This window comes from Phodopus roborovskii, unplaced genomic scaffold (genome assembly GCF_943737965.1).
Source record: "Phodopus roborovskii unplaced genomic scaffold, PHOROB, whole genome shotgun sequence".
Classification (NCBI taxonomy): domain Eukaryota; kingdom Metazoa; phylum Chordata; class Mammalia; order Rodentia; family Cricetidae; genus Phodopus; species Phodopus roborovskii.
Window position 1 is genome coordinate 29463366 of NW_026126482.1, and position 27703 is coordinate 29491068.

The 27703-nt window shown below is 39.3% G+C and overlaps 2 protein-coding genes across 3 annotated transcripts in view; both read left to right on the plus strand.

Annotated features, from left to right (window-relative positions):
* The first annotated feature begins 613 nt into the window (after positions 1-613).
* Hus1b (HUS1 checkpoint clamp component B) lies at positions 614-1675 on the plus strand. The gene has a single exon (XM_051194488.1). It carries the CDS (start codon positions 671-673, stop codon positions 1502-1504), a length of 834 nt encoding a protein of 277 aa, XP_051050445.1. The 5' UTR covers positions 614-670; the 3' UTR covers positions 1505-1675.
* Positions 1676-10497: 8822 nt separating this feature from the next.
* Positions 10498-27703, plus strand: part of Exoc2 (exocyst complex component 2) — a 125731-nt gene continuing 108525 nt past the window's right edge. Inside the window, exons 1-5 of one of the 2 annotated variants that reach the window (XM_051194486.1) lie at positions 10498-10658; positions 12861-13037; positions 15608-15734; positions 23815-23928; positions 25331-25455. In XM_051194486.1, coding sequence (XP_051050443.1) covers positions 10541-10658; positions 12861-13037; positions 15608-15734; positions 23815-23928; positions 25331-25455 — 661 coding nt within the window. In that variant the 5' untranslated portion in view covers positions 10498-10540. The remainder of the gene's footprint in view (positions 10659-12860; positions 13038-15607; positions 15735-23814; positions 23929-25330; positions 25456-27703) is intronic. The other variant, XM_051194487.1, reaches the window with a different exon arrangement.

Consider the following 27703-nt stretch of genomic DNA (forward strand, 5'->3'; position numbering starts at 1 on the left):
AATAGATCAAAATCGGATCATGTGAATTCCTCTTGTGGAATAATTATTTTATCAATATAATGGAAAGCCACGAAAATGATATAGACTTGTTATTTTTTAATGGTGTGGAATGATATCCATTATATATCTGTATTTTGGATGCAAATATCAGGTTGTAAAGTGCATGTCTAAATTATTACATTGTGTGACATTTGCAAGTAACATCCGGATTGAACGAGGCTATATATATTTGGAGTATGTATGTATGTATATATGTATGTATGTATATATGTACGTACTGAAATGTTTTACAAGGGCTGGTTATCTTAATGGTGCTTTTAATTGTGGTCACACTGTGTAGAGTGTCCTTGTTATAAGATTACCAGAAGCAGTGAGGCATTCAAATAGGACAGGCAGGTGGGAAGGTAAGGATGCGTCCAGAGGCCATTCTCCCATTGTGTTTGCCCTAAGTTGCCTCAGATGGAAGTGCGGCTGCATTCAGGTGGAACCAAAGTGTAGGCAGTCTTGGGGCTAGAGGGATGGGCGGCGGGGTCACCTCAGACTGGGTAGGTAAACCAGCAGCGCCCCAGCCCGGAAGGCTAAGTGGGCTGCACTCCTGGCCGGAAGGGCGAACCAGCTGTCCTGCCTGTCAGCTTTCTCTGCACAGCACTCCCTCTGCCAGCCAGAAGCCATGAAGTTTCGGGCCAAGATCACCAGCAAGAGTATTCTAGAGCTCTTCATTCTGGTCAGCGGCACTGTGGCGAGGCTGGCGAAGGTCTGTGTGCTCCGCGTGTGTCCCGACAGGCTGTGTTTCTGCCCCCCTGGGCTGCTGGGTGAGGCCCAGCTGTGGGGTGAGGTGAGGCGGGGAGTCTTCCGCCACTTCTGCATGGAAGGTGTCTCGGAGGAATTCAATGAGATCTATCTAGAGCTGATGTCTGAGCATCTGGCCAGAGCCGTGAGGAATGCGGGCCACGCTTCATCCCTGAAGCTCCAGCTCACCAACAAGAGGCGTCCCTGCCTCACTGTGGTGGTGGAGCTGGCTTCGTGCCCCGGCCACAGCCGTGCGATGGTCCACGACTTGCCTGTGAAGGTGCTTCCCAGAAGGTGGTGGAAGGAGTGTGCAGAGCCCCGGGTTCCAGCCTCCGATGTGAGTGTTTCCCTGCCTGCCCTGAAGACCCTGAAGAGCATGGTGGAGAGGATGGCAAATGTGGGCGATCGTGTGCTGGTGGAAGCAAATCTAAACGGCAACATGAACTTGAGTGTAGAAACGGATATGGTGACTATTAAAAGCTATTTTAAAAATCTTGGAAATCCTCCAGAGGCCGTTCTGAATGTCACCAAAGGTAAAGACCCAGAGAACATGGTACAAGTGAGAGTGGACAACAGGAAGCTTCTATTGTTTTTCGAAGGACAGCAACAGATAAACCCCACGATGGCCTTGTGTAATATTTTGAGCAATACTCTGCTTCATCTCGTTTTGGTTCATGATGATATCTCCCTTCAGTATTTTATTCCTGCTTCATAAATATTCTTGCAGCCCTAATTTTCTTTTTCAATGAAATCTTAATTTAATGAAGATCTTTCCAGAACTGAATCTCTGAGTTACTTCAATTAAAAGCCTGCACCCCTGTGGATTATGTAGGGTGTTTATTTTGTCGAGCACTTCCTTTGTAAAATGTTAAGCAACAATTGGAGAAATAATTGGATAGTTCATGTGCTTGTTTTTTGGCTTTGGCAGTTAAATTGTTTTTTTGGCTTTGGCAGTTAAATTATATTCAACTTACTTGTTTTGGAAAAAAGGGTTGTAATAAAATAAAATAACTGAATCCTGAAAAGATTGTTTTATTTTATTATGAAATACTATTGTGAAGAATGAGAAATTTTTCCTTTTAAAATAAATATACATTATTTTTGAGAGACTTAATTTAGTGAGCTCAGTCTCTTTGAAAAGTATAAGATGGATTTTGTACTTGTGCGTGCATCACATTTGTTAAAATATGTTTTGCCTGGGTTCCAGTTTTAGGGGACCCTTTTGAGAAAATTCCAAGATACTCAGTGTTTGTGCCTACACTGGAATAGTATACACTTGACTATTTATTATACAACAAAGATTTGGATTGCTTTGGTCCACTGATAGGCAGATTTTTTTTTTTTTTTTTTGTGTGTGTGTGTATTTGTAACATTCTTTTTTTTATTAATTCAGAGGAGTTGTGCAGCATAAAATACTTCGGTATTAACAAAAATACATAAATATGTGTAGATTATAGTCTTGACATTCAGTACTATAAAGTATATACATCTGCTAAGTTAACATGTATCAGTGCTTAAGTATACAGACTAAACATGGTGCCATTCACAATGGAGATAAATGTAAAGATGCAATGTGGCTACATAATATTAGCTGTGGTACATACTGTACTATTGTAAATTAATAACCACCTTCTCTTGGTGTTGTAGGTAGTCTGAGGTTATTTACAGATTTTCTGTTGCATAGAGTTGGCACCTATAACCTCTAGCTGTTCAAGGTAAAAATGTATGCCTTTGGGTATATCGTAGAGAAAGTTTGAGATGGCTATTTATTTTTCATATATTTTATTTAGTTAAGGGACTGCTGTGTGACTTTTCTTTCGGAGACATGACAAGTCTATGTTAACTGCAGATAAGGAAGACATCTAAAAGCCTAAAGAGATTCACTCCAAGTATAGCATAGAGAACCTATGAGTATATTTGGGGTTATAGGAGTACAGAAGACTCAGGCAGCTTTGTAACTGAAAAGTCCACTCAAGAAATCTGAATCCCTGGAACTCGTTGCTCATCTTGAACCAAGATGTTGCTTATGGGTTATTTTTGAGTAAACCAAGTTTCCATTTTTTATTTTTCCTTTTGCCCATGGTGTTCCATTATTTCCATTTAGAAAATAATTATTTTATTTTATATGTATGAGTGCTTTGCCTGCTTGCGTGTAAGTGCATTATTTGTGTGCCTGCGGCCCATAGAGGCCAGAAGAGGGAACCGAATCTCCCAGAAGTAGAGTGAGAGACCATTGTAGGCTGATGTGGATGGTGGGTTTCTGGAAGAGCAAGTTCTCTTAACTGTAGAGCCATTGCCCCAGAAAATAAATCTTAGTATTTCATTATTTGAGGAATAAAAAATATTATAAAGTGTTGGTGCAGTGAAGAACAGTCTCCCTGAGAGTAGGTTCATTATTTCATATTAATTTTAGTTTGATAAATAATAGATTAAGGCTGTCTGTGGACCTGGTAACTTATTTTTGTGCATTTAGTAAATTCTCATGACTATATTTTCATCAGTAACGAATAATTAGTTTTGATGATGGACTCAGATGTTTTACTTATTAGATGATAGAGTTTGGTTTATTTCTGTTTTGCTTATTTCTAAATTCCACCTGTGTTATTGAGAGGACACAAACATTGAACTTAGATCAGTTGAATGTTGTCTCATTAAAGTCTTTTGATTCAAGAAGATAAACAATTATTTTCTAAACATTTTCTTAACATTATTGGTGAGTAACTATTTCGGAGACATTAAACTCTGCAACAGTTTACTTTCTCACTTCTTAGTCAGATGTGTGGGATTGTTTAGTTTAGTCAGCTATTTAAAAAAATGTGAGGATTATGTTGAGGGCTGTGATACAGCAGGTGATAGCTAGTATTCAGATGGAATCCTGTTCAGGCAGGGCCTGCAGGATGACCATCTCTGGAAACTATTGTTCCTGTCTGTAATTTCACACATGCAAGAGCAGCTATGGTGTCTCCCCATTACCTGCACTGTAGTGTGTAATCTCATGTGATATGTATATGTAATCTCATGATTGCATCTCAATCTTACAGGTACATGTATCTATGGATGGCCAGGAAGATGACTTCTCATCAAGCTATATAATTTTTATATATAGAGGAAAAAATACTAGAATATGCTTCATTAGATGCTTGTTCTTTATAATTAGCTAAGCTGACACAGTGTATTGACCAGATGTAGTGTCTCTGTGGATAGACAAGTAGTTGGACTTACACAGATTATACTCAAGGTCAGAATTATAAAGTGTCTAGGTTGTTGAGTCAAAGTCCTTCAGAGATAAAAGTGAGCTGAATTGCTTGCTAGCTTCCCCCACCAAGTCACCAGGTCCAGCTGATAAAAGGACCAGCAGCATTCCCTACTACACTTTTAGCAATTAAAACTCTACACAAAATTCTAACCTCAATTTATGATATAAAACTCAAGCTTTAAGTAACTAATTGTTTATTGTTTAGGTTCCAAATAACTATCAATTGATTAACGAAGTCCAAAAGAATTAGTCCTATGTCCAGCTACTGCTGGTAAAGGTTCATAGTTAGTCACAGTTAGCCAGGACAACAAAGGATGCTCTGGCCTTGCAGCCAAAGTAACCCCCCCCCACCTTTTGTTCTGGGGTTACAAACAAGATAAGATAATTTGGGGGTTTGGGGTTTTGGGATGTTTTCAATGCCACTGCCTGGGGAGGTGCCAGGCACCATGTTGCCATGGTAAATGGCTCAGCTCCTTATCATTTACCCAGGGAATGTTCTATGACTAATGAAGATTATTGTAACTTTTTGCCTTAAGCCTCCTGTAAAAAAATGTATTTAAATGGTGTGAACAGAGAAGCAAAGAAGTATTGAAACAAAGGAGAACTAGAAAGAATTAGAACTTAGAAGAAAATTAGAGGACAGAAAAATAGGCAGACGAATAAAGACTTTTAAGCTCAGTTTTGCTTTTCTGTGGACTTCTTCCTCAAACTCTGGAGATGGCCTTGAAGAGCTGAACTCCCAGGGTACCATTAGGATTATGTGTAAGCCATTTTGGAAAGCTTCAGGATCACCACATTGTGGTTTGTCTTTGCTGTAACAAAAAGATAGCGATTTCTTTCATTAAGTTCCAACACCTTGGCTAAAACAATTTATAGAAAGAGGAGGGTTTTTTTGTTTGTGGTTTTTAGAGCAATAAGAATCCATCATGGTAGGCAATCTTGACAGCAGGTGACAGTCATGGTGTAGACATAGCTAAAATTCATTGTATATCACTGGGGCACAGTTTGTTCAGATTAAGGACTTGGCTTTCATTGGATTGGTCAAATGTCTTCTTTCTTTGTGAATACTAGTACTAGTAAGTCCTTTCTACTATCCAAAGTCACCATTCTCAAGGATTACTGACATTAACATTTCTGTTAGACATCCTTCCTTTATAATGCCAATGGTAATTACTTACTTTCTTTAAGTTGTCATGCTACTGTTTTTCTGGCAACAAAGAAAGCAGAGCAGAAATTTGGTTCTTTGCGTGAACTAGGCCAGATTCTGAAGGAGGAGTCCTCCACCTTGGCGAAGATTTCCAAGAAGGAGAAGCTTCTCTCGAAGCCAAAGCAGGTCACTTTCTAGAGATAGAAGAAGAGAAAGGACTCTGTCTTGGGAGAGAAGCCACAGCCATCTCGGTCCTTCTCTAGGTCTCGTAAGCCGATCTAGGTCAAATGAAAGGAAGTAGAAGACCAGCTTGCTAAAGAAGTGGTGTACAGGAAATAACTTCATTTGACAGGCGTATGTACAGGAAATTCAAGTTTTGTTTGAGACTTCATAATCTTGGTGCATTTTTAAGATGTTTTAGCTGTTCAAATTTGCTTTGAACTTTAGTTTTTCATATACTGAAGTAAACATAGATCCTGCCCAGTTAAAATGTGTTGTGCTAATGATACAGAAACCAATGGCAGAAATGCAATAAAGCTCTAGTTTGTCTAATAGCTGGGATATGGTGTGGAGCTGTGGGTAAAATGATAGGCAGTCTTTAAAAGCTGTTAGTGAACACCAGCTATCAGGTAAAGGATGGGAACTGCACCCTGAAGGCTTTCAGAGGTTCCTTACTGATTGCTATATATGGACGCATAGCTGTAACATTCTTTATTTGGAAATGAAAGACTTTAAGTTACCAGTGTCCTATCAGTGTAAGGGTACATTGTAGAGCTGAACCTTTGAGTTACTGTGCAAGATTTCTTTTCCATGTTGTCATTTGTAATATGTTTGTGAGAATCCTTGAAACTAAAGTTTTGGTTACAAATTGTTCTTTTTTTTTTTTTTTTTAAAAAAAAAAAAAATGTACTTACTAGTTTTAGTGTTCCCTGAGTGATTTTTCTTATGTCTTTGTACAACTTATGCATTATAGATATGTATGTACATACACATGCTTAGGTATGTATTTATTTATCCATATAAAACTTAACTTTGAAACAGGGTCACAATGTATAACACAGGCTACTTTTGAGCTCATAATCTTCTTCAGCTTCCTGAGTACTGGGATTACAGATGTGTGCCATTATATCCCCAAACAAATGTCTTCAAATCTTCTGCTTATTTAAGAACATTTTGCAGTTACGTTGCATAAGTTCCTTATATAAGCTACTTATACATCATTATTATGGATCCCCCTCACCCTAGGAAACTTAGTAAAGTTAAAAAAAAATCAGTTAAAAAACAAACTGGCTCATGAATTGTAATGTAGATCTTCACCTATTCCTGTTTAAATGTTTCATTGCTCATAATATTTTCAATTAAAAATTCTTTTTAGTCACACATGGTCATTAAAATCAGGCTATCCTTAAAGTCACTATGTAGCCAAGGGTGACCTTGAACTTCTGATCATCTTGCCTGAATTTCTCAAGTCCTGAACTTACAGGCAAGGGCCAAGACCCTCAGTATATGCAGTGTTGGGGATCCAACCCAGGTCTCTATGCATGCTAGGCAAGGGTTTTTAGGTGAACTACATATGTGGCTTATAAATAGAAATAGAAAATTTTATTTTCTAATTATTTTCTTCTAGAATATTTTAAGTAACTTAATTTTTAAAGGATTTTTTTTCCATAATGTGAATGTATGTGCATGTGAGCACATGTCCACAGAGGCCAGAGGCATCAAATCATCCTGGAATTAGAGTTACATGTGGTTGTCAGCTATTCAGCATGGTACTTGGAGTGCAAGAGCAGTATGTGCTCATAACTGCTGAGATATTTCTCCAGCCCTAAACAACTGATTTTTACATATATAGATGCTGATTCTAATACAGTTAAACTCAGTTATTAGTGTTGAGTTTTTGCACTCCACTTGTTATTTTGTTTTGTTTTTCGAGACAGGGTTTCTCTGTGTAGCTTTGGAGCCTGTCCTGGCACTCTCTGTAGACTAGGCTGGCTTGGAACTCACAGAGATCCGTCTGCCTCTGTCTTCTGAGTGCTGGGATTAAAGGTGTGCACCACCACCACCCAGCTTGTGACTTTTATTTACTGAGATGTTTGTAGGTACATAAAGTTAATATATAAACATGTTCAATAATAAAGCATAAATAAATTTCTTTTGAATCAGTCTTTTGATACAGAATTTTGGCAGTTGTTAAGGATGAATGCAGACTTGCATATTAATGAAATGGATGTGCTTGTTAATGATTACATAAAGGCTAATGTCCAGGCTAACCATTTGATGCTGTAGGATGTAGAGCTTCTTCAGCATTTTCAGAGATGATTGATAATTTTCTGGTTTTGGATGTGAATGAAGTGGCTGAAGATGGAGGAGGAGAGGTAGAAGAGTCTAGTTCTGACAGGTTTTAAACACGGCACTGAGTATTTTGTGAACTGTGGGTGTCTTACCAAGATTTTTAAAAGCAAGCATGGAGTTGATTAGATACTTAGTTGGACAACTACCCAATAATTGCTGAGAGTGGAGGGTTACTGGGTAGAGCGACAAGAAAAGAACGAAAGCCTAAGCTAGATAAGACAGATTGACCATTAGATTCCAACAGAAAGGTTTTGACTGTTTATTTGATCAGGGCAAGGAGAAGGTACCACACCAAAGGAAAGACTAAATCATCTTACTTGGATGAATGATAATCTCATTTGGCTTAAAAAAAAAAAAAAGTGGTGTTAGGCTATTTTGTTTGTGTTAAAGAGTTCATACAGGTGTCATTAAGTCATTGCTATGTGATTGCACTTAGTTTGATGGCCTTCTCTCCATAGGTAGGTATGTGGCTTTCATTTTGCCCAGTCCTCAAGCCTAGAATCATGGCCATCTGGCAAGACACAATCATCTTGTTAGACTCAGCTCAAATGTGGTTTGAGTGCCTCAATAACGCCAGTCACCCTCATCCCTTGCTTGAAAGTCCTAAAGTTAACTTTTCCCTTCCAGAAACCAAGGGGGGGAAGGCCAAGCAAATTCTTGATCATAGATACAACCGAGCCAGACTGCTGGAACCCTCTCTTCTGCCATCAACTCTGCATGTCTCACCTGCCATTTCTTGACAGTTAATTTTAGACATTAGCTGTCGGTTCCCTGTTGCAGAGGTGTAAGCAATAGTCCCCTCTGCCTTTGTCTCCCAAACACAGTCTCCAACTACATTGAAAAGAACATAGCAGTCTAATATTCTGAGGCTTGGTGGAGAGCAGTGCATTCTGGAGTTGCAGTCTGAGGTTCAGGGGATCACCCTTTTGGTCTGAGAATTGGTAGAGGTGAGAACCCTCTAGTGGCTGGCTGCTTTGCTTATCTGACTTTCAGCTTTAACCCCAGTATCTCTCGGTTTATATTACTTGTGTTACAGCTGCCTCTTGTAGACTTCTGGTGAAAGTAGTGAGCATTTCCTGCATTATTAGGACTGTATAAATCTTGCTGCTTTTTATTTTATTTTTTTGTTTTAAGAGTTCTTGTGTGTGTGTGTGTGTGTGTGTGTGTGTGTGTGTGTGTGCGTGTGCACGTGTGTGCATGCGTGCGTGTGTGTTCATGGCATCCTTTTTCTTCTGGGATGAAAGTTTTCTTTCTTAGAAGATACTTAATTGTTTTCAAATTTTCTAATCCGTTTGTTACCTGCTATATTCTTTTGCTATGGCTGCTATAACAAATTCCTGTAGATAAGTGTCCTAGCCAAAGGAATTCATTTGTTCACTATTCTGTAGGCTGGAGGTGCCAGGACACGATGTGTCTGGGCTGTTTCCCTTGTGTTTCTTCCTTCTTTGCCTTGCAGGTGATGTCTTCCTGTATCCTCACATGGTCTTCTCTCAGTGTGTTTCTTGAATGCTTCTTAAGGACACTGGTCATATTGGATTATAGAACCCCAATGACCTCATTTTATCTTTCTTAGCCCTTTAAAGTCTGTTGTTTCCTATGGCACAATCTGAGGTACCTGAGTTTAAGACTTCAGTGTCTTAAGTTTGCATGAAGGACATGGGAAGGAAACAGTTTAGCACATGTACTATGTGCAGTATGTTTGCCTTCCATCTCTCTCTTCCATATTTTTCTTAATGTGTTCTTTGTCCTATATTTTAGAGTGAGGCTATTGACAACTGAGTGAATTTAGTTTGTATTTACATAGTTTACCTATATATTACCTGTGATAGCTGAGAAGGGGACATATACATGCAGGATCTTTGATTTTTTTTTTTTTTTCCTCCTATGCAAGAGTGTAATGGGTTCTCACACCAGGAACAGTGCTGTAAGAATAGGTAGGAGCTGGGGATGTTTAAGGATCCCACTTTACTGCCCAGGTTCCCTCTGATACCTATTTTCAACCTGCTACAACTCTCCTACACCCATCCTATGACTTAGGAACCTAAACTTGTGATCTACCTGACTAGAATGAAGGAAGGAAGCAGGGTCCAGCTTTCTAGTCCATAATCATGCAGATAAGCAGCAAGTTTTTGTGTTTGCCTGTGAGCCTGGTCTGAAGCATCCAAATCCCTGAATCTTTGGGGAAGGCAGAGTTATTAGTTGCCTCCCATATGCCTTGTTCTGTTTCCAAGGATTATCTACATAATTTGTGTAACAACCCTTATGGAATGGGTTCTACCATTACCTTCATTTCAGATACAAAAAGAACAACTAAATTAGAACAGAATTAGTAAATACAGGATTTGAGCATACATCTATCTGACTTCCCAGTGTGCATTTTTATTCATGCTGCCTGTTCTTAGCAGTAAGTGCTTCTGCTTGTAAATCTATGCCATAGGTTTTCAGAAAGCATCGGTAATTCTTATGAGGACAGTTGTTTTATGAGTTGTATGCATATTTACCTAGTGCATGATAGAAAGTATAAACTATACAATAATTCAAAACGAGGTGAATTCCTACACTTATTGGAATATAAATGTATTTTAATTACTAGATTATGTTTGTTAGAAAGCTTGGAGAGTAGAGCAATAGGATGATTTCATGTGTGTACTTGAGATTTAGTTGTGTAGGCCTATAGCTATGCAGTGACAATATGTGTGAAATAAACATTTAGAATGCAGAGCTTAGCTCTTTGCTTCTTTGAAGTATTTTTCACAGTGCTAACAATTGTCCATCATAAACTTCATCTTTTGTAACTGTTGACAGATATGCTGAATGACCAAACCAATCACGAGCCCAAAACTGTAGTGAATGAATACTTTTTATGCTTTGGCATCAACTGTCAAACATCGCATGCTTGTAGTCAGTGTTACCTCAGTTGGCACCAACCAGTTTTTCTTCCTTTCTTTATCAGGTTGCTTCTGTAACCGGATCACGTGTTTGCTGCGTGAAGCACAATGTCTCGATCCCGGCAGCCTCCGCTTGTGACGGGCATCTCTCCGAATGAAGGGATACCTTGGACCAAGGTTACCATTAGAGGGGAGAACCTGGGTACTGGCCCCACTGACCTTATAGGTAAGGGCCATGGGCTCTGATACATTATGTCAAGCTGTGTTTTATTTTGAATTGTTAAGGTAGGATATGTAGTTTTGAGTAGTGATCACTATAAAGTGGCCTGAATAAAAATGAATTATTTTCTATTTGTGTGTGTAAGTTATTATTTATCAAATGATCTCTATGCTGTCTTTCTCCAGATTCTTTAGAAAATTTGCCATGGCTGAGATTTCTTCCTGCTCCTTCAACGTGGAGAGTCTTGCTTATTTTGCTAATAATGAAAGTTAAATACTGGCCTTAAAAATAGAAGTGAATGTTAGATAGTTGGGCTGGAGGGAAAATTTAAAATATAACTTTAAGATCAATTATAAGGAGGGTGAAGGGGTGCATTCCCAGTACATGCTGTTGGATATTGTTCTACTCTTTCATGAGTTCACTCTAGACTTGACATTCTTTAGACTGATTTCATTAACTACTGGAGACCCAGTGCTGAGTCTGAGCTGGAACTGTCTTCCCATGTTAATGCTGGTGACTAGTTTGACTATCTAGAAAATGGTTTATTTTTAGGGAAAGCAAATTGAAGTTTAGCATTGTAGTTAGTAATTGAAGTTTGTGCTTCCTAGCTAGTCATCTTTTCTTGTGTTATTTAACTATATTATGTGCAATTTTCTGGTTTTCCTTAGCTTTTGATAGGAAGCATCTCTTAAATTTAGTCTTACAAAGATAAGTGAGTGAAGAGGATGACCTTTATCTTTTTGCCTCTTCCTACCAATTGCTGGGATTGTAGGCAAGCTGGGGACCAGACCCAGGGCTTTGTATGTGCTAAGCAAGCTTTCTACTGAAGGAGCCACATTTCAGGCCAGAGATTGAGATTGTCATGTCTAATTCAATGTCTTGGCTTTTGACATAGTTCAGTCTAGTTCTAGATGGAATTCCTTTCCAAAATTGTAACCTATAGTGTCAAAATATGACAACTAATTGTCTCTGTTCAGTTTAATCTTGCTTTAGCTTTGGATGGTGCTGTTTTTATTTGACCAAGTGAATATTACTTTCATAACCTTGCTAGTTTAATTTTCAACCTGCCTCATTTGTTGCCAAGAAACCATTTTAAAAAACGAGCAAACTCTACTTGATAAACAATTTCTGTGTTTTTAACTGAGATGACACCTGTGTTAGTCAAGTTACTTTTTAAAACCTGAGGCTAAGACAGTAATGGTGGTGTGTTCCTTTGTGCTCCTTTGAGTCAGCGTAGCCAGATCTCCATGAGGTTGAGCCCAGCCTGGTCAATATGGAGTTCCAGACCAGTCAGCACAACGTACACTGTCTCAATGAACAGTGTCAGCAAAAAACTCCAGTGTACCCTAAACAATAAAAAGTGATGCTATTGTGTTTCATTGGGTAGATTTGTTAATTTTTTGTAAGTATGCATAATAATAATAATAATCATAATCATAATAATCATAATAACAACAACAACAAAAAATAAAAGAGGGCTTAAGAAATAAAACAAATAGATCACATCTCTTATTTTTACTTTGTGATAGTCAAAATAATTGTTGGACTCTATTTAAATTATATGGTGATTATTAATCTTTGGGGTAAAATGCAGGTCAATACTAAATCAGAGGAGCCTTGACAGCTGGTATAACAGGCATGAGCAGAGGCATAACCTTGATCTTGAGTAGTTGATACCACTTGTGCCTTTCTGGATATCAGTCATATTGACTCATATGAAGTGGGTCTGAAATCTGCTCCCATTTCTCAGTGTGAATTACAGAGTTGTTACCTGGCAGGATACTTATCTTATGAGTGTGCTTCACAATACTGTGTTTTTACACCATGCTCTGGCATTTAGAGTTGAGTCATTCTCTGAGACAGCCTGGCTGGGCATTACTTTTAGTCATCCCTTGTCAAGGCCTGGAGATGGGTCTGAGTTGGGTTGCTGGTTTACTGGGGAGCCAAATGATGGAAGGCTAGTGTAGTGACAGTTTTGTTAGGAAAACCCTAAGCAGATAAACTACTTCTGAGAAGCTGCTGGGGAGATGTAAGAACTGAGAGTAATCCACTAGTGGCCTAGGGTCATCTGTGAGTCACTGTTCTAGCCTGTGCTTGAAATATATCCAGCACCCCCCCCCCCCCCGTTCAGTCCATTCAGTAAGACTGTAAGACTGTTGTTGTTGTTTATTTATTTTTAATTTGTTGTAAACATGCTTTTACTTTCAGGCCTGACAATTTGTGGACATAATTGCCTCCTCACGGCAGAATGGATGTCTGCAAGTAAAATTGTGTGTCGAGTAGGGCAAGCCAAAAATGACAAAGGAGACATTATTGTCACAACCAAGTCAGGGGGCAAAGGAACCTCAACAGTCTCTTTTAAGCTACTCAAACCTGAAAAAATAGGTAAGACTTGTAGTAACTTTATCCTGAACATCCCTCAGATGTTCAAAACTTGTGGAATTTGTATAAAACACACCTAACTGTCATGTCTCAGGAGATATAGAGTGTTCATTTTGATGACACCGGTATGAGTCTCAGAGTTTAGTTTGCCTAACCTTTTTTCTCTGTCCTGGTAGAGCCTCATGGGCTGGCTCTGAACTCACTGTACTGTTCTTTTGAAAGGCAGCTTACTGAGCTGACTATCAATGTGAAGATGATAATTATAAAGAAATGTCTTACAACTGATAAAGTCTGTCCCCTTGGCAGTTTGGGATACTAGTTTTGGCTTCTTGATCTTGAACAAATGACTTTGCTTTCTCACTGTTATACAGTTAAAATTCAAAGTGAGATAGCTCTGCTTTGGCCTAATCTGTGGTGGTCTTATCTAAATCATATCCCTCCTTTCATTATTTTCCCTTAGGGCCAGATGACATGTGGCCTTCTAGCTTTCCATGTTCTTCTTTGTTCCCTTAGAATTGCACTTCCTTTTTTCTTATGTGCTTACTTCCTGCTACCTTGCAGCACTTAGTTAAGATTTGGGTCTGAGGAGTCAGACTCTTCAAATTCTTAACCCTGGTTCTTACCACCAATAGCTATATAGCTCCAATGCCTGTTTTCTGGGAATAAAAGTAGAATGGTAACATCTATCTCATAGGATTGGACAAGTTAGAACATAAATGTCCTATAAAAGTGTGTAGTACTTTAAAAAACAAATTAGTAATTTTAAGATTATTCCCATGGATACTTTATCTCTCAATAAAATATTGTTAGAACTCTCATTGTGATCCAGTATGATCTTGCACAAATATACAAAAACAGAATTGTTGTGTAATAAAAGAACAGCAGTCTTAATTAAATTCAGGCAGTACACTCACCATAGTGAAAAATCAAGTTTTATTATCTGTCTCAGCTCATAGGGCGTTTCTAAAGTGCTGTCCTCCATAAATCCTCATGTACACTTTCAAAGTGCAAATGTAGGGAATGGAGGGAAAGTAAAGTTTGAATTAGTGTATTATGTATTCATGTATATATGGAAATGTAACCCCATTTAATTAATATATATATATATATATGTATGCATGTATGTATGTATGTATGTATATATATATATTCACATCTTCAGAAAGTGAACTCTGAAATCAAAGCATGAGCCCGTTTTACAACTTTCTGGAGGAAGTGTAAACATTTGGGTAAAATACATATTTTATACTATTTGTTTATATAGCACATGACGAAAACTTAGCTGGAAGTATAATTTTATTTTGAATACACAGCCCAGGGTATTTAGAATGTCTCATAGAAGATGCAGTGCAGATAGATTTAATGACATAGCCCCAGAGTGTTGGACTTCTGCATAGGCTTGTATGGAGCCCTTGTTAATGTCTGCTATGGCTGCTGAAGTAGTCTGTTTGCTGTTGTTGCCTGGTGTTAGACAACCTTATCCTGGGATGCCTCAGCCTCCACCACTCTCAGTGCAGCCAGCAGGGCATACTTGCTCCGTTATGCTCCATTCTTCAGTCCTGCTCTATTGATGCCCAGAGTCCCTAGAGTGGTAATAGGTATGTGCTGTATTGACTAGGACAGTACAGAGCTTGGTCCCATGAAAGACAATGCTGTCTGTGGAGTTTGTATCTTGTTTTCAGATCTGTATCCAGTTGGCTTTCCCTGAATAATATAGACATTTCCATGATGGAAGCCATGCATTCTTTAAACAATTTAATTGTTTGATATTTTGTTGGACTTACCAAATCAGCCTAACCTAGGGAATTTTTAAAGTGTCATGTAGGATATTTCCAGAATTCTGAATAATGAAGAGAATGAGAAATAACAAGGACTGTGCTGTTTTGACATAATTATTCATGAACATGTTGGTGTTTAGAGAGATAAAGAAAAGGCATTCCTTGAAAGTTTCCAAAAACAACTTTCAAAACGTTTGTGTTTCACCTGTAGTAAAATGACTTTTGATTATGGAAGTTAGGAAAAGAACCTCTATGTTACGTACAAGTGAGACATGTGTGTGATGGCGTCTCAGAAGTCACGTTCAAGGAGCTTTCTATTGATTTAACGCTTAACTTGAATGTTTTGTGTCTTGAGATTTCTCAGCCGTTTTCTCCCCCAAACTGACAGAGTTCAGAGTATTTTCTTGCATAAAGAGTTACTATAAGTTATATCATTGCATCTTATATTTAATATTCCAAATGTTACTATATACTTAATCATTAATACTTAACAGTGTACAAATAATGTTATTTGGAAAGTATCTTGTTCTTTTTTTTTTTTTTTTTTTTTTTTCCGGAATGTTTTGTAAGTGGTTAAAGTCACCTCCAATGAATAATGTATAGTGACACCATAAACCAAGAGATGTTACTTTTGCCATTCTATACATTCTCAGTATTTTTTATAAAACCACAAGGCATGAAAAGAATTTGCATTGTAGTGTCCTTAAATCTTAAACAAAACAAAGCAGTGTGGTGAGATGTAAAAGTACCTGGAGAATCTTTGTCTTACTGAGTACATTTTCTTAACTTTTACAGGCATTTTAGATCAGTCTGCAGTGTGGGTGGACGAAATGAATTATTATGATATGCGGACTGACAGGAATAAAGGGATTCCTCCCTTGTCACTCCGTCCTGCAAATCCGCTTGGCATTGAAATTGAAAAGTGAGTACCATCTGGCTCTTTAATTTCCATCTTCAAAACGTTTAATGTTCTTGCAATGGAGGGAATCACATTCAGGGATGTCCTGGAGAGTGCAACTAGGGGAGGAAAGGGTTTATTTCATCTTACAGCTCTCAGGTCATATCCATCACTGTGAGAAGTCAGGGTAGGAACTCAGAGGCAGGAAGTAATGTAAAGGCTTACTGGCTTGCTGCATAGTTTGCTCAGCCTATTTTCTAACAGCACCTAGGACCTTCAGCTGTTGTGTGACAACATTTCCTGGGAGATAACACATATGTTTACTCACCCCAGATAGGAATTCTATAACAGACCAAAGTATGGATACCACCAGTTGGTGAACCAATGAGTTTTATTGGGGTTACTTACAGAAAGAGAAATGAGTCAAAGACAGCTGTATTACGAAAACCCACCCCAGCATGGGTGACAGCTCACAAAGCTGGGAACCTGGAGCACACACACTGCACAACCTGCAGCTAGCTCAACAGGTTGGAGAGTGTCCTTTTTAGGTACCTCAATTGGTCTAAACTTCTTATAGGCAGCTGGGCTGGTTTCTGCTTCTTCCAGGCATTGTTCGGGTCTCAGAGTCTTCCTTGAAGCTTTTCTCCTTTGAGAATCTTCTTTGTAGCTCAGTGTCTTTATCTGAGAGGGACTGGCTTTTATTGCTTACTCTGGCCCATAGGTGCCTAGTGAATCTTGTCACTTTCAGGGACTCCCTGAAGCTATTTTTACATTGTTTACTTTCCCACTTAAGGAGTTGCCTGAGGGTGGAATGCTTCAATCTTGGAGAGGAAACTGTTCTACTGCAGTAGTCCAGGGGTGGCGCCACCCACAATAGGCTGGGCCCTACCACATCTGTCACTAATTAAGAAAATGCACTATAGGCTTGCCTTCAGGACAGTCTTATAGAGGGTTTCTCTCATTTGAGAGTTCCTCTGTCGTCTAGCTTGTTATAAGTTGACTTACAGTTGACCAGCACAACAGCCAAGTTAGGATTTGGCCCAAGGTTCAACAACCAAGTTAGGATATGTTCACTGTCATAGTTGCTGTCCCCATTTTCATTTTGGTAGCTAGTTTTTCTGTAGTTGTTCTTGCTGTCTCTGCCTTTTCTTACCTTTTGACATTGCTGCTGCTAGCCACAAAGCAGTTTAGTGTGAACCATCGCTAGTGACATTTGTAAAGTCATGAAGGCCGGCAAAAACATGGCATGACAGAGGGCTCAGCTTGCTTCAGAATTTCTTTATGTTTCTCTTAAGAGGTAGCATCATGTGACTTGGAGCTAAACCTTCTGGTTTTGGATTATGCATCTAGGACTTACTACTGATGAAATAAGATCAGGCCTTTCCTTGGGCTGTTGTGAGGGCTGTGCATGAGGATAGGCCAGCACTGTAGCCATAGTGGGTTGTGTGCTTATTATTGCCATGGAACTTTGCTTCTCTCTGACTGAGGACACAAATCTTTTAAATAAACATTGTAGTTTCTTTCTATTGTTATGATAAAATACCCTGGCTAAAAGCAACTTAGGGGAGAAAGAGTTTATTTGACTAAAATTCCAGGTTATATTATTGTGGGGAAGTCAAGGCAGAAACTAAAAGCATGAAGGGTTTTAGTAGGCTCAAGCATGGCAAACATGGCTCTGGCAGATCTTGCCTTCCCCCATTCTCTCTTCCTTATAAACTGTTAGTTTACATTTCTAAAGCTAGTCACCAGAGTCTGTTCCCTTATTTGGATACTTTCTTCTTCCAAACTCATTCCTGGGGCTGACCACCAAGGTCCAGGTTTCAAAGTATTGAAGTCCAGCAATCAAGACCTCACTTTTGGCTAACCTAATTAACCTGCCCAATAAAAACAAACCAACTCCTCCTAACGCGGTTTCCCTTTTTCTCTTTACAAACTGCCATCTGCCTGTGGGACATGCCTGCCTCTACTTTATCCAGAAGCAGTCTTCTGTTCCTCCAGGGCAAATATCCCTTCCCCTTCTGTAAGTGGAGTTTTTAATTGGTCCAAGTAATAAAAACACAGAGTCAGATATAGAGGAAAATGCTGAGAGATCAGAGAGAAGGAAAAAGCCATGTCCACACCTTACCTCCTCAGCATCTCAGCAGTCAAGAGAGCGAGTTCTTGTTTCTCTCTGCTTATAACCTCTTTCTACCCCGATACCTCACTTCTGTCTGTACACACCTCCAGACCTCTGTGGTTAGCTAGTGGCAAGCTCCGTTCTCTGACCCTCAGACAGGCTTTATTTGTACAAGTAAGATATCACTACACCCTTCTCTCTTGATCCTTTTCTCCCCTCTCTCTTCCTCTGTCTTTGCCTCTGCAGGGCACATGCGTCTCCTTCATGCTGAGAACTTGATCTTGGTATGTCCTGTGGCACCTCCTGTCCTTTTACATCACATCCACAGTCATGTGCAGAGGGAGAGTGCTTGTTGTTCAGTACTTAGCTAGTTCACTCTTGAGCAGTTCTGGGGCCCGTCTCATGACATGGCACCACCCACATTCAAGGTGTCTCTCCCCACCTCCGTTAACAGTTAACAGTCAAGACAATCCCCCCCCACATGCCTAGAGGTCCACCTGATCTACGTAATTCCTCTGTTAGGGCCTCTTTCAAGACGTTGTGGCATGTTGACATTTAAAACTATCACAAGTAAGTTTATACAGAAATAAATTGTGCTAATATTAAAAACAGATATTATTTATTCAAGTAGGTTTTCTCCCTTTCTCCTTCTCTCTACTGCTCCCTCCTTCCCATTTAAGAAACCGACATGGATTTACCTGAATTCTGTTACTTGAGGATTCGTTTATCCTTTTGGTGTGCTGGAGGAGGAGCTAAGCATGAGCTTTAGACTGAATCATTCCCTGGCCCAGGTAGAAACGGAATGAGGGAAAGGAGAGGCATAATGTCAAACACTAGTGCGGGGCTATTTTCCTAATGCAGTTCATAGTTTCAGTAAACCCTCTGTCCTTGTAGAGAGTGATGCTGCATTCGGCTTAGAATTCTTAATGCCTCTGGTTTTTACTGTCTTGTGTATGCATTCTGTAAATCATTTAGAATTTTTTTTTTTTTTTAAATTGTTGAATGAAAAACATGGGGATTTTACTGTTATTTACTAGTGGAAAGATAGTAATCAACAAGGTCTGAAGAAGTATAAATGCATGTTATAAAATAATCAGCTGTGGTCCTGGTGACTTCTCAGACTAGTGGGAGGAGGCCTTTGGAAGCTGAGTCAGCACCTGGTAATTGCCCTGTGAATGCTAGCGGTTCACTGTAGCCCACTTAGGTGAACAGTGGAAGGGTGAGGAGTCCTGTGCTGCTGTGGCTGTGTTCTTTGACTATGAAAAAGCAAGTGAGAATAACACAATATAGGTTCCTTGTTGCTTTTGGTATGAGTCAGGTTTTAATATATTTTATTGGTGAACCCAGCATGCATGCCGTCATCTTTCAGCCCACAAGTTTTTAACAACTGGCATTTATTGGTGCCTTTGACTGTTAAAGCCCTTCATGTCCCCAAATTTTTAACTGATGTTTTTGCACACATGGTGCCATGACACTTATAAAAATGTTACTAATTGCTCTGAAAAGGTAACTTCACTTTGACAGAGACTAGGCTTTGCTTGTAAAAGGTCTGTATTTCTGATTTACTGGGCTGGTTGTCACAAATATATATGTTCTTGCCTGGTTTCAGTTATAATGGATACAAACTATTTAAGCTGTAAAAGAAGATAAAAATAGGCTCCTAGTAAGTGAAAGTCTTCACTAGATTTTGTTTCTTGAAAGTCCTGTGTGCCCTGGGAAAATGTTTATCAGGAAAGTCTTGGCAGCGGTGCCTGTGTGAAGTGAAGGCAGAGACGCGGAGCATGGCTCCTGTTTCCAATCACCTCCCATTTTCTAGCGGGCTGTTACCTTCTGCCCGCTGGTGCATACACATTATCTGTTTTATTTCTGTGTGGCTTTTGGGCAGTGCACATCTGGCTCTGTTCTTATCAGGTCCAATTTCCAAGAGAAGGAAACAGCGACCAGTCTTCCAAGTACATTTAGAAAGCTGCCTTTACCCAAAGGACAGGGGACATCAGAGTCATTCCTAGGAAGACCATAGAAGTGTCTCGAGTTTACCGTTTAGAATTTTCTAAGAGTAGATTTGTGGGCTGTGGTACCGTGCCTAAGTCCAGAAACTATACCAGATTTTAAAACAAAACTTTTCCTGTAATATTTAATGTAACATTGTAAATTGTGTTGTTGAAATTGAAAGCTGATAGAAATGAGTATAGCACTTGCCTTCAAAGCACAGCATCAGTATCTTAACTGTCAGCAGCAGCTCGCCTGCCTGCCATTATGGCATCAAGGAAAGCAGAGAAGCACACAGCATGTTTTCTAGTATGTGTTTTATGACCACGCCTGTTATATATCTGTCTACTTGGTCGGATGCCTGAGGCTGACCCTTTTTAGAAGGATGAAGTCTGAGTTTACACTGCCATCTAACTGTAAGGAGTACGGTTTTCTGCCTGCCGCTTGGTTTTGTCCCGCCGCCGCGCCAGCCCCAATTAACACACAGAGACTCTGTATTTGATATAATGCTGTTGGCCTGGTTACTTGTTTCTTATCCGCTAGCTCTGTCTTAATTATTAACCCATTTCTACTGATCTATGTATTTCTCTTACCGGGGAGCTGGCTGGCATTCTGCTTTCTCCAGACTCTCCATCTTGGCTCCTCCTTACTACTTCCTATTTCCTCCTTGTCTCCTAGTCCCGCCTATCTTGCTTTCCTATTGGCCAACAGTGCTTTATTCATTAACCAGTATGAGAAACATATACAGAATAACATCTCCCATCATCTCCTCTTTTCTGTCTAAATAAAAAAGAAGGGTTTTAACCTTAACATAGCAAAATCTATCACATAACAGTTATCAAATAAGAATCACAGTTAACACTATTTAGTCCATTAACATTTAGCAAGATTTGAAGAAAATATTCCATCATCTATCCTATCTTTGTGTGTCTAAAGTATCTTATCTTTAATCCTAACTAAGGAAAACTATAACCGTAACTATCTGTCTTCAACTCCTTCAAAGACCACAGAGGGATAATCTCACTACATCTAACAGGAACATTTTTAGGGGCAGCAAGAGCTTTGATTCCTTCATGACAATATCTTGGAGTTTTCATGGTGCCTCCTGGTCTCTCCCTCCCAGCTAGTGGAGAAAGTGCAGATGAAGTCTCAATACTCATCTTGCTTTCTCTCACAGGCTTGTTGAGCTGTCCTTGTCTTGGAAGGCTAGCCTCCTACATCCTTGTCTCTTGACAGGCTTGTGGACCAGCCTGGCCCAGTGCTCCCCCCTTCCCTTTGCTATGAGGGACATCATGGGCATTTTAGTCTTCATAGATCTGTGGCAGTGCTTTTATTTCAGAGCTAAGACTAGTTCTTTGTTTAGGAGAAGTACCAGGCAAAACCATGACTAAAGACATAAAACTTCTAAGTATGTTAATTCATTTGTAAAAATGAGAATATTTAATTTACTTGCTACATTGAGGGTAAAACACAATGGTACTTAAGAAAACAATCTGTCAGATATATATATATATATATATATATATGATATAAAGAAGAAAATTTAACAGCTAATACATTTTTGAATAGCTTTCCTGAATTGCCATAAATTTTAATCCTCAAACTATTGCCAAGAGTAAGCTGTTGTGATCCTCAGGAGTAAATGGAATCTGGAGAGGTTAGCTGCTTTTCCAGGATGTGCATACAGGGGGGCCTTGGCTCTTATGGGTACCCGATCCCTGTCTGTCCCCCGTGAGTCCTGGCATGAGTCTCTGCAGCCCCTGTTTCTGTTTCACATTTTCTGGGTATCCGTGTAAAAGATTAGTATATTTTAGCTTATTTTTAAGGCTAGCTAGTATTAAATCAAGATGCCTTCAGCTATATGTAATGGAAAATGACAATTCATTTGTTTTAAATGAATGAAAAGGACATTTCTTTTCTCATAATCTACAAAATTCAGAGATGACACTCGTAGTCATGTCACTGAGGTTTGCAGAACTCAGGTTTCTTCTTCTGATAAACCAGTTTCCTTCATAATTATAAAATGTGTTCTATAATTCTTGGTTTTGAAACTTGGCATAATGATGTTCAGAAGTGAAAGAATGTCTCTTTCTTCTGAATGCTCTTTAAAATTAGAGGCCTTTTCCAGAAAGACTTTCTCAGACATCACTGATCTGAGTGGGGCCACCAAATAAAGAGTCAGAGGAGAGTGGCACATGCTTGGCTTACAGCATGCAGTCATTGTCCCCAATGCTAGTGCTGTATGAGTGTTTCCTAGGAGTGACAGCCCAGTGTAAGTGAATGTAAGGAGCAAGTGAATGCATCTAAAGACCATTGGTAGGGGTCTCCAAAAGCCACCTGAGGGGAAGGAACATCATACTCACCTGTCAGAGGCCTTACGCTCTTCTTTGTCCCCTTTTCTATGTGAAGCAAGTGTCATTCTGTGTTGAAGATGTCTTTTAAGTAAACCCAGTTCTGCTTCATATTGGTTCATGTTGAAATTCTCTTCTGTGTTGAAGGCCAGAATCGGTTTTACCTCAGTTAAGGTCTTTAAAATGTAAGGGAACTTCTCAGGCTGCTGCAGGTGACTGTGTCTCAGTTCCTGTCACCTCTGACATGACTGTATTAGGAAGGGCAGATAAAGGGTTCAGTGGTTCAGTTGATCTCAAATCCATTTCGGGTTACTGGCATGAACTTGAGGTTTCAAAAGAGGCAGGATGGGGGTAAGGAACAATAGATGTGTGTGATTATTTGTCCTGGCCAAGGTGAGCTCTAAATGGTACTGGGAGGTTGTTGGACAAAGTTCTTGTCCTATGAGTGGGTCGTTCTAGTTTCTAGAAGGTGAACTTTTGCTCCAGGGTGCAGCTTTGCTGTCATGGACAACTCTGCTTGTCTAGGGGGTGATCTGGCCAAGATGACTACAGATTTAGGAAAGGACTCCTTTGCTTTCAGTTATCTCGAGGGCCCAAGTAGTGAGTCAGGGCAAAACCAGTTTCTTCCTTTGTCCTTTTTTTTTTTTGGTTTTTTGAGAGGTTTCTCTTGTTGTCATGGAACTTGCTATGTTCAGAGATCTGCTGTCCTCTGCCTCCTGAATGCGGAATTAAAGGCTTGTGCCACTGTGTCTGGCCTGCAAAAACAGCCTTTAAGTGCCCATTATAACCTACAGTGGTGTGGCATAATAACTAACAGAGGAAAAATAGTCTGTCACCATCTACCCACCCTGTAGCAGTCAGCCTATTCATCATGGCTGGGAGAAGGAAGAAACAATATTACCTTGGGGTGAAGCAGCGTTGATCATGGTGAGGTTCCTTAGTGTATGTGAGAACTAGATGTGTAATACTCAGATATGAGGACTCCAGACATGAATATAGAAACACTAGAACTGCTCGTGTCTTCTCTTGCATAGGGGTGTTTCTCATTGAATAAAATGTAAGTGTCCTGTTTATACCTATAATCTGGTTTGAACAGTCTTATCAGGTCCTGGCAATCATTTTCAATAAAGAGTTCTGCTAATAAGAAGGAAAGGTCACAAGCATGACGTGTACCAGAGAGCAGAATCTGTTTGAGGCTCTGAAGCTTATAGTGAGAGAACTAGGGTTGCAGAAATGAGTCTTAAGTGAATATAGAGCTGAGAACTTAGACTTCCTCCTGCAAACAGGGATGTGGTCTGTAGCAAAGCTTGCAAAATTGTGTGACTAGGGACAGGGTCTGGTCAGGGTAGATACAGTGTGGACTTTTCCTGGGAAGCAACATACATCTGTTCACCTCAGATGGGACAAGGACAGTGTAGTGTTCACCTCAGATAGGACAGTGGCAGGTTAAAGAAATGATTTCACCTGCACTGGTTAATTTTAAATGTCAGTTTGCCACAACAAAGTTTACATGGTACATACTATGTTCAAATATGTTCTTGATAGCTTATGGTATATAAACGTACAGGCTTGTATTTTAATTGATTGGATAGTACTTGGCGATGCTAGTATATCAGTTGTAATGTATTTTAACTCTTTTTCTTTCTAGAAGTAAACTCCCCCAGAAGGACTTGGAAGCATTGTTCCATGGCATGAGTGCTGATTTTACAAGTGAGAACTTTTCAGCTGCCTGGTATCTCATAGAGAATCACTCCACCACCAGGTTAGTGGGCTTCGAACCCTGAACTCTGAGGGGCTCCGACAGGGGGCCTGTGCAGTAACCCTGACTTAAGTTTGGCCTTGCAGATGGTAACACAGCTATAGGTTTGTGAGTTCTTTGCGGCGTGAGTCGCTAACTGTCTCAGTTATCTGTTGCCTTGTTTGTAAAATGTCATTCTTAGAAGACTTTTATTCCTCACCCCACCACTTTGTGTTTCATTATTTGTGTTAATTAACATTTTTTAGCGTCTTCGTAGGGGACCGAAATGGAGATAATGTGAATGTGATATGTTTCCTTGTCAGTCACACAAAAATGGTGAGTTCTGTGTGAAACGTGAGACACAGAGCACAGGAACCTGTGTTCCTTTACTGCAATGTGAAGATAAGGAGAGCGTTGCACCTGCAAACTCATTTGTCCTTTGGCATTTTGCTCAACTGTAGAGAACACACTGGGGACTTGCCTGCTAACACAGCAGTGTGAACGAGCCCATTTAGATAAAGGAGTTGTTTGTTACTTAAGATTCATATTCTTTGTCAGTCAGTCAAAGTGTATGTTAATATAACGTTACTCACTCACAGAGGTGAAAACCATTATTAAAAAACACGAGGAAAAGTTGGTATTTTAATGCATAAGTAAGTTTGGTCTGATAATGTTTTAAAACACAGAGTCAGTCTGTAATTGTAGAAGTTAGCTTTAATTTTTTGTTATGGACAGGCTTTTTCTGTCATAACTTAGAACCGATGTGTTTGTTGTGCAGAGTTACTGTGGAGTACTTAAAACAGTGCTGACATTTTATTAACAGATTTTGTCAGCTCAAATGGAAATAAAATTTCTAAATACAGAGGCCTACCTTTCCTTGCTGTCAGCTTTTGATAGAAATAAAATGGTTCTAAGCTAACACACAATAGTGGCTCCCATCATGCCTCTTCACACATTCTCTCATGTGTTTTGTCTCTTCTTGTTTAAATTGTGAGTCACCCAGCGGCTTTGCATAATTTTGTCATTAAAGACAGAGGACTGTGTATTGAGGGTGAGATGACAATTGTGCTTCGTGTTCCAGGATACTTGCATGAGTGACTAGAAAAATCAGTCTTTGAACTGGGCAGGCTGGGTCTCCTGTCAGTCAAAGATACTCAGAACCTCTCTGCCAAATTTTGTATGTTATAATATCTATAGATATACTTGGAATTAGTGAAGCTGTAATACTTGTTTTATATATCTCGGGCACCACAATGAATAAAAGGCTAAAATATAGATAAGAATGTGAAAGATTTGTGTTTTTATGTGGTTATTATGTTAACGTATATGCTTCACAGAACCTTTATAATTCCTATCGCTTTACACTTAATGGAATACCTTGTGAGAAATCTCAAGACAGTTGATTTTTTTTTTTTAATTCATTCAGTTTTGAACAGCTCAAGATGGCAGTCACCAACCTCAAAAGGCAGGCCAACAAGAAGAGTGAGGGGAGTCTGGCCTACGTGAAGGGCGGCCTCAGTACCTTCTTTGAAGCTCAAGATGCTCTCTCAGGTAAGGCAACCCTGAGAACCATCTGCTGGGGCTCCCACTGTGGAAACCTGACACTGTACTCCCTCATGTTTATGGGGTGTGACATTCAGTCTGTATTTATAAAAGTAGAGGTTTAAAACGTTCCATAAATATTTGTTGCAGACTAGGCTGGAATCTCTTTGAAGGCCTAGTACTGTAAATATTTGTCTCGAAAGCTCTGTTGACCCATCTTACATGTGAAACAGGAGACTCCTGTTCCTCTCCATGATGCTCAGTCTTTGGGGCTGATAAGAAATTGAATCCCAATGGGCAAAGTTCTCGAATTCTTAAAATCCTTTTACAGACATCACATTTTACTCATTCTAAAAATGTTCCCCATTACGTGTTTCATTGGGGAAGGACTGATGAAATGTGGCGGTATTTTTAGCTGTTATCCTAAAGGCCCCCAACTTGCACAATCTACGACATCATCATTATAAGAAAGGAAAATTATGTTACCAGAGTTTTAGATATCACAATGAAAGGCATTGAGTAGGTTCCTAAAGTGAAAATATATGTATTTTATATATTTTTAGTATATATATAAATATACATGAATAAAATTTACCACTTTTGAAAATGAAAGTCCGTATAACTAAGTACTTATATGCTATTAATAATTTATGTACTCATTTATATGTGTGTGTGTGTGTGTGTGTGTGTGTGTGTGTGTGTGTATGTGTATGTGTATGTGTATGTGTACCATAGCACTTGTGCAGAGGTCAGAGAACTGAGGAAGTCAATTCTTCTTCCATAGTGCCTGGGGATGAAAGGTTATGAGGCTTGGTGGCAAGTACTTTTGCCCACTGAGCTATCTTACCCATCCATAACTATCCACCTTTCTTAGCTGTACAGTAAAAGATTGCACCTTCTTAAGAAAGACAGACTTTTTAATAGTTAACGTGTATTAAGAACTCTTTTTTAAATCAGATAATTATATTCCTCTCTTTACTAAGAGTGTTTCATATTGTGCCTTCCTTGTAGGTGGAGGTTAGGACTTTGGTTGTGTGAAATGTGCATGCTGGGAGGAAGTAGAACAAGGAGAGTCCCTGGTGCCCTGTGATTACTGAGATGTCATTGCTGTCTCTCTGCATTACCAGTAGTTATTCTTGTGGCAACAAGAGAGACCTGAGCTTGTGTGAACAGTTTAGTGTTGTAAGGTAAATACAGAATTTACCAGACATTACTCTAGAAGTATGTTAGGAGCTTCAGATTTAGCAAAGATCATTCTGGCTGTTAGGCATTTAATAACTTTATAGCATATACAAAATGGTTATCATAGTCAATTTAAAAACATTAGCAACATGCCATAAATCTAGCTTCTGTTTTATTTATAGAAAGAGAAAGCATTTGTTGAAAAGCAGAAATAATTAAGAGTTATTTATTGGTGGAGATTGTCATATTAACATTGTGATGTATTTTCTTTGCTAATATTAAGACTGTGTTACAATGAGATCATACCACCATATGTAGAGTTATATGTACTAGAAACCTTTTGTTTATATTCATTGTGTAAAGTGATATTTTTTATAATTTTTTCTAATAGATCATGTTCTCTGTTTATATTTACTTCCCACCCTGTTCCTCTTGTCCTTCTCTCAGGTAGACCCTCCCTCGTGTGTGTGTGTGTGTGTGTGTGTGTGTGTGTGTGTGTGTGTGTGTGAGTGACAGACCAACGGACATCTGGATCTGCTTACTTCACTCAATAGGATCTCCAGTATGTCTTTTCCTCTTACTGTGGCTGAATAAAACTCTGTTATTTATCTATCCTTGTGTCTGTCTATCTATCTGTATCTATCATCTATTTAATGGGTCACATTTTTCTTACCTGTGCATCTGTTGGTTGACACCTATGGTGATTTGCTAACTTGGCTGTTGTGAGTAACACTGCAATAAACATGGATTTGCAGGTCATCTCTGTGGTATGCTGACTTAGATTCCTTTGGATGTATTCCCAGGAATGGTATATGTGGATCGTATGATGGCTCTATTTTTAATCTTTTGAGGAATCTTCATAATGGCTGCACTGGTTTACATTGCCAGCAGTGTATAAAGGTTCTTTCTCTTTCCAAACCCTTGCCTCCTTGACAGTACTGTTTGTTGTTTGTCTTTCTTAGTGACCACATTCTGATGGGTGAGGTGGAATCTCAGTGTAGTTTCCATTTGACTTTCTCCAAGGACTAAAGATGTGATCATTCTCTCATGTGTTTGCTGGGCCTTGATCCTTCAT